General features: G+C 39.7%; 1 protein-coding gene across 2 annotated transcripts in view; it reads left to right on the top strand.

Annotated features, from left to right (window-relative positions):
* LOC117669238 (IgGFc-binding protein-like) overlaps positions 1 to 5,494 on the top strand; it is a 45,818-nt gene extending 40,324 nt beyond the window's left edge. For both annotated transcript variants that reach the window (XM_087876410.1, XM_087876411.1), the window contains exons 22-25: positions 393 to 963; positions 1,841 to 2,040; positions 2,913 to 3,293; positions 4,285 to 5,494. In XM_087876410.1, the coding sequence (XP_087732536.1) occupies positions 393 to 963; positions 1,841 to 2,040; positions 2,913 to 3,293; positions 4,285 to 4,566 (1,434 nt within the window). In that variant the 3' untranslated portion in view covers positions 4,567 to 5,494. The remainder of the gene's footprint in view (positions 1 to 392; positions 964 to 1,840; positions 2,041 to 2,912; positions 3,294 to 4,284) is intronic.
* Positions 5,495 to 6,000: the final 506 nt, after the last annotated feature.

A 6,000-nucleotide genomic window follows, 5' to 3' on the forward strand; every position in this document is an offset into this window, starting at 1 on the left:
GAAGCAGAAATCTCTGCCTGTTTGTTTTCTTTTAATAAAGTAGGTGCATTAAATTTACTAGAGGCTTAATGGACCACAATCAAGCAGAAAACCTTAGTTTTACATTCAGCAGTGATGTTATGGTTTTAATTTCAGAAGATTCAGGATTTGCAAAAAAGAAAAAGGGGAGGGGAGAGACTTGGAAGTTAAATGCATGCTTTCTACTTCTGATGATTTTGCTATGTAGACTGAGTACAAGATCATAAGAGAAGCTGCATTTTATTCTTTTCCCAGGCTTGTGAAAAGGGAAAAAAAGATGTTAATTACTGCTATGAAGCAATGTGAAACAAGCATTAAATTGTATGCATGTAAAACCAGTGCTTATCCCCAATTTTTATTCTTTGTTTGTACAGGTGGATGGACAGTTGTATACCCTGCCAATGAATGCGGCTGACGGGAAATTCTGGATCAACCAAGAAGGGAACAACATCATTATCTACACAACCTTTGGCCTCACGGTCTTATATGATACTTCTTCATATGTTCAGGTTTCTGTCCCCAATACCTACAGGGGTCATATGTGTGGCCTGGCTGGCAACTTCAATGGTGATCCAAAGGATGACTTCATGCTACCTAATGGAAAACTCACTGAAAACGTGGAAGAATTTGCGGCTTCTTGGAAGGTCCCCGTGAATGGTGTAATTTGTTCTGATGGCTGCGGGGACAGATGTCCCATCTGCAACAAAGCCCAAAAAACAAAATATGAAGCTGGGAACTTCTGTGGAATGATCCCATCCAAGACAGGTCCATTCATAGACTGCCATTCATTGGTGAACCCTGCAGAATATTTTGAACACTGTTTGAATGAGGCCTGTACAACCCATGAGGTTCAAGAATCCCTTTGTCGAAGTCTTCAAGCCTATGTAGCAGCTTGCCAGGCATCTGGTGCCAAAATTAGAGCCTGGAGAAGCTCTTCCTTCTGCCGTAAGTTTGTAGGAAATTACTTTCCATAAATAGCCAAATCTCTGCCTCAAATGTCTTAGTATGTCCTCCTATGCCTTGCCTTACTATTCTTATTAATGGCTGCGTCTATCCAGTTCACAACCATTTATAACCTAAAATCCTCTGGTGTTTAACCAAGCTTGGATGCATCCTGATTCAAAGAGATTCCAGAGTTGTTTCAGCAATTACTGTGTTTCCCCAAAAGTAACACCTATTCCAAAAATAAGCCCTATCATGTATTTTGTGTGTGCGCCGAATATAAGCCCTATCCCCAACATAAGACCTTCTTAAGCGCCTGCGCAACAACCCAGCCACCCATTCCATCTGGTTGCTTGTGGGGTCATGGCAGCGGGACCTTCTGCCCCACCACAAGGAAGCAAAAGAAGTGGGCCTGCCATGTACTCTTCAAGTACATGGGGAAAAATAAGACATTCCCCCAAAATAAGCCCTAGTGCTTATTTTGGAGTCCAAAAGAAATAAGACAGGGTCTTATTTTCATGGAAACATGGGTAGTTGCTCCAAGAATCCTTAACTTTATTTCCTAGTTGCTTGTAATCTCTCAATATTGTACTCAGGTTCTTTGTTGTGTCATTCGTCCCAATGTGAAGGAGGAGGGAAGAATAGTAATCTGTGGGCCTAATTGTTTTGGTCAGGTTCTCAGCCACATCTTTGATTTTTGCTCCAGGGAGACAACATACCTCCCTAGATTGTACTTTCCTCCCCTGGAAGACGTGATTGTGAGTCATTAGCACTTCAATAGAGCCGAGCTTCTCAACTTGGGCAATTTTAGGAGATGTGGACTTCTCTTCCTGGAATTTCCTAGCCATTTTAATCTGTTTGCTTCTTCTGTTTTCCACAGCTCTCACCTGTCCGGCCCACAGCCACTATGAGCCATGTACCAGAACTTGTGATTCCACCTGTGCCGCCTTATCTAGTCCAAGTCAGTGCTCAGGGAACTGCTTTGAAGGCTGTCAGTGTGATGAGGACTATGTCTTTGATGGATCTCAATGTGTAACCATGAAGCAATGTGGCTGCACTTATCGCGGAGCCTACCTCAAGGTAATTTCTCTCTCCCTCGATGTGGCTGAGAGCAGAAAGGGGCTTTTTCTGATGAGATGGCCACTAGGAACGATTCCTGACAGACTACAGACTTACAACAGTGTGTTTAGTGACCATTCAAAGTTACAAAGGCACTGAACAAAGTGACTTATGACTATTTTTCACAGTTAGGACCTTTGCAGCATCCCCATGGTCATGTGACCAGCATTCAAATGTTTAGCAACTGGTTCATATTTATGACGGTTGCAGTGTCCTGGGGTCATGCGATCACTTTTCCCAACCTTTTGACAAGCCAAGTCAATGGGGAAGCCAGATTCACTTAACAACTGGGTTACTAACTTAACAACTGCAGTGATTCACTTAACAACTGTGACAAGAAATGTCGTAAAATGGGGCAAAACTCACTTAACAAATGTCTCACTTAACAACAGAAATTTTGGGCTCCGTTGTGGTCATAAGTGAAGGACAAACTATTCTAAAAAAAAAGTTAAAAATGGCATTTTGGGAGAGGAAAGGGCCATTGTTTGGTAATCTGCCAGTCAGATGGCTAAACTGGCAAGGTTGTGTAAGCCCATAAACACCGTATATTTTTATTTTATTATTTATTTTATTTTATTTTATTGTTTTATTTATTTATTTATTTTATTATTTTACTTATTTTTCAAAGTTTTGAAACCGTCCATCTATCCTCATCAGGACCATGAAACAGTAGCTATTATTTTAACTCTTTTGACCCCTCTGTTGGTGTCCCTGGTTATAGGACCTGCAACATGAATTTACAATTACATTCATTTAAAAATTGGAAGGAGGGAGGGAGGGAGGGAAGGCTTTTCTTTTCTTATTGTAGCTGACTCTGGGACTTTGCTCAACAGATCGGCGAGCACATTTACTCGAAGGGCTGCACAAAAAAATGCACCTGCCAGTCAGCAGGCCAGCTCCAGTGTAAAGAAAGCAGCTGTCAGCTTGGAGAGACCTGTGCCGTTCGGGAAGGCGTGCGTGGCTGCTTGACGCTGGGAACTCAATGCAAACTCACTGCCCAAGCGCATATCACTTCTTTTGATGGTGCCTCAGGGAGATACTCCTGCAGTGGAGTCTACGAAATAGCTTCTCTTTGTGACCAGAATTCTGCCTCCTGGTTCAGGCTGCTAGTGAGGATCGAAAAGACACATACGAAGGAAATGGTGGTTGGGAAATCTATCTTCTTTTACTTTCGAGGTGGATCCATCCAGATTATAAACCGAGAAAGGTTTTGGGTAAGTGAAAATCAAGAACAAATCAAGAACTTACGGAACACTTAGTAGCCCTCAATGTACATTCTTCAAAGTCTCTGCCCCCGACCCCACCCCTAGAATCATCCTTCATAAATTCTGGCTAGAGAATGCAAAACGCACTGGTGAGCTGATAGGACAATTCATCCTTTACCCTTAAGCATTTTTACATATTTTAATAGTAAAGTTGCATTTTAAATTTCGTAGTAACTGAATGAAAGTAAAAGTCTCCCTTGAGTCAAGCTAGATTCTGGTTGAATTAATGGACACTCCTCTGTTGTACAGAAAATTTTGCCACTGCCATCTTCAGAAACACTCTTTGATTTTTCAGTAAAGGTGTAGTTGTAAGATTCCCTTTCAATTATTTTTTTATTAGCTTATAGAATAAAATGCAAAAATACAAACGCAAATAGTAGAACACTGTGGGGAGGAGAAGGGGAAAGAAAAGTGAGGAGGGGAGAGGTAAAAAGAAAAGATTGACTTCTGATTCCCTCTGTTGCAGTAGAATAAGGTATCAAACCTCAACTTTTTACTTTTCCATAATGTTATAAACTAGCCATTTCTATGACGATAAATCAATCTAATCAGAAACACCCAAAATCAAAGCTTCATTTTCGTCTAGCTCAAGGAAACCCCTTTCAATTACTAACCAAGTTGCCATGGCTTACCTTCCAAAACTAGACAATAATATCCAGCAACAGCTATAAACGGATGAGTTGATTCCTTATGAAAAAAGTATGCAGATGTTTCAGCAACTCTGTTCAAATGGGGAGATACCTATTCTGTCTATCCCGAATAGCTTATTTTCTTTCTACACAGCTGCTGTCTGCAAGGCATCTGATCTCTTGCAGAAGATTTTGAAATTAAGCTGAGGACTATTTGAGTAGATTCAAAGGAAGAAAACAAACTTTTAAAAACAGGGGTAGGGATGTTTTCAGGTTCCTAACTCTTTTCCTACCTCAATCATGTTTTCCAGGTAAATGGCCAGAAAATAACGCTGCCATATGAGAACAGCCCTGTGTCCATGAGGAAAATTCAAGATAATATTGTTATTGACCATGATTCTCAAGTGCAAGTTTATCTCCATCCTGATGGGATGGTGACAATGGCAGCCAAAGAGACCCTCAGAGGGAAGCTGTGTGCCACCTGTGGAAACTTCAACAAGGACCATTTGGATGACTTGAAGTTGGCCGGTGGAGAGGGAACAAATAATTTTGATGAAGTACTCAAGTCCTGGGAGGCGGAAGATTTCCTTTAAATTACTTCTAGACTGTTCCAGCTGTGCTTGCAATCTGATGTAACAGCAAAGCACAAGGGAAGCCCAAATGAATAAGACTTTCAATGGAACAGATAACTTGATTAATTTCTGCATTTTGGAGGAACTATTGTTAGCCTCACTAGGTATATCAGACCAGGAAATTACGGGAAAGCTGAAACCACTATTATTGAGATCAGCTATAGTAGTAGTATCTTGTAAATCTAACTCTGCTATACACCCTCCTCCTTCTTATACTTCAGGGAATTAGAGAGGTGTCTGCCTTAGACACTTCAGAATGTAATTTTTCTTCTCAGGACTTCATCTTCTTTTGCCTAGGTTAACAATTCCTGCATATCTCTGTCAAGGTTATCTTCCTTACGCTCTACATCATGTGCCTTAGCTGCAAGAAGCATTTGTTTATGGTTGAATATATTGTGTAAATACAGAAAATGAAATAATCCAGTAATGAAGTTAAATGTGTTATGCAAACTCATGCTATAGGTTATTATTATGGCTTGAATATGCTGGAGAACAAACTACCCAACTGCATTTTTAAGCTTAGCCTGCGGACATAGTGAAGTTGAACCAAGTTATATTTAATTCTACCTCCAGCAAAGATTGATGGGAAAACGTTACTCACCACACTAGATAATCATAAAGTAATTTAGGCAATTGCAGGGCTGACTGCAAATTGCTCATATGCTTTGTCCTCCCCTATGTTTCTCCCACCCAAAGTTTACACCATAATTGCAACTTTCCTTTTGTTTAATATTTAAAACTGCTTGCTTGTGCAGCACACATTTTTCACTAAATATTACAATAACTCTGCGCACTAATTCATTCAGAGGTTTAACTGATGCAAATGTGAAGGAGAAACAACTAAGATATTGTTCCCATTTCAAAATGTAATAAAGTTGGATTAAATAAATCAATGCTGCTTCCCACTTTTTTTCAAGCTATAAATATTGCTCATACACAGGGAAATGCTTCACTATTTGGGTGCTCACACTGACCACAAAATGATTACAAATTATAAAGTCCTATATTATTGCACATCAGCTGAGCTAGAGATCATTCATAATCTATCAGAAGTCCTGTCATTGTTGGAGTTACTGAAGAATCTGATAAGGAAATCTCTCTTAAAATATGACCCAATAGGTCCTTGTTGGTCTGCTATTTCTTATACTTTGACCAAAGTCACACTGTATGAATTAATTCATCAGGACAATAATCCTGTGCCACACTTAATTGGAGTATATAATAATACTCCATTTTGCAACAACAAATTCTTTGAGCCTAAAAAATGATCAACATTTTTAATAAAAGCACTGAAAAATTCAAAATAAAAATGATCACAGAAGGACCACAGAAGGTGGAATGTTTATTTATTTATTTATTTATTGTCGTATTTATATGCCACCCTTCTCCCGAAGG

The sequence above is a fragment of the Pantherophis guttatus genome, chromosome 10 (genome assembly GCF_059756535.1).
Source record: "Pantherophis guttatus breed Tessera chromosome 10, ASM5975653v1, whole genome shotgun sequence".
NCBI lineage: Eukaryota > Metazoa > Chordata > Lepidosauria > Squamata > Colubridae > Pantherophis > Pantherophis guttatus.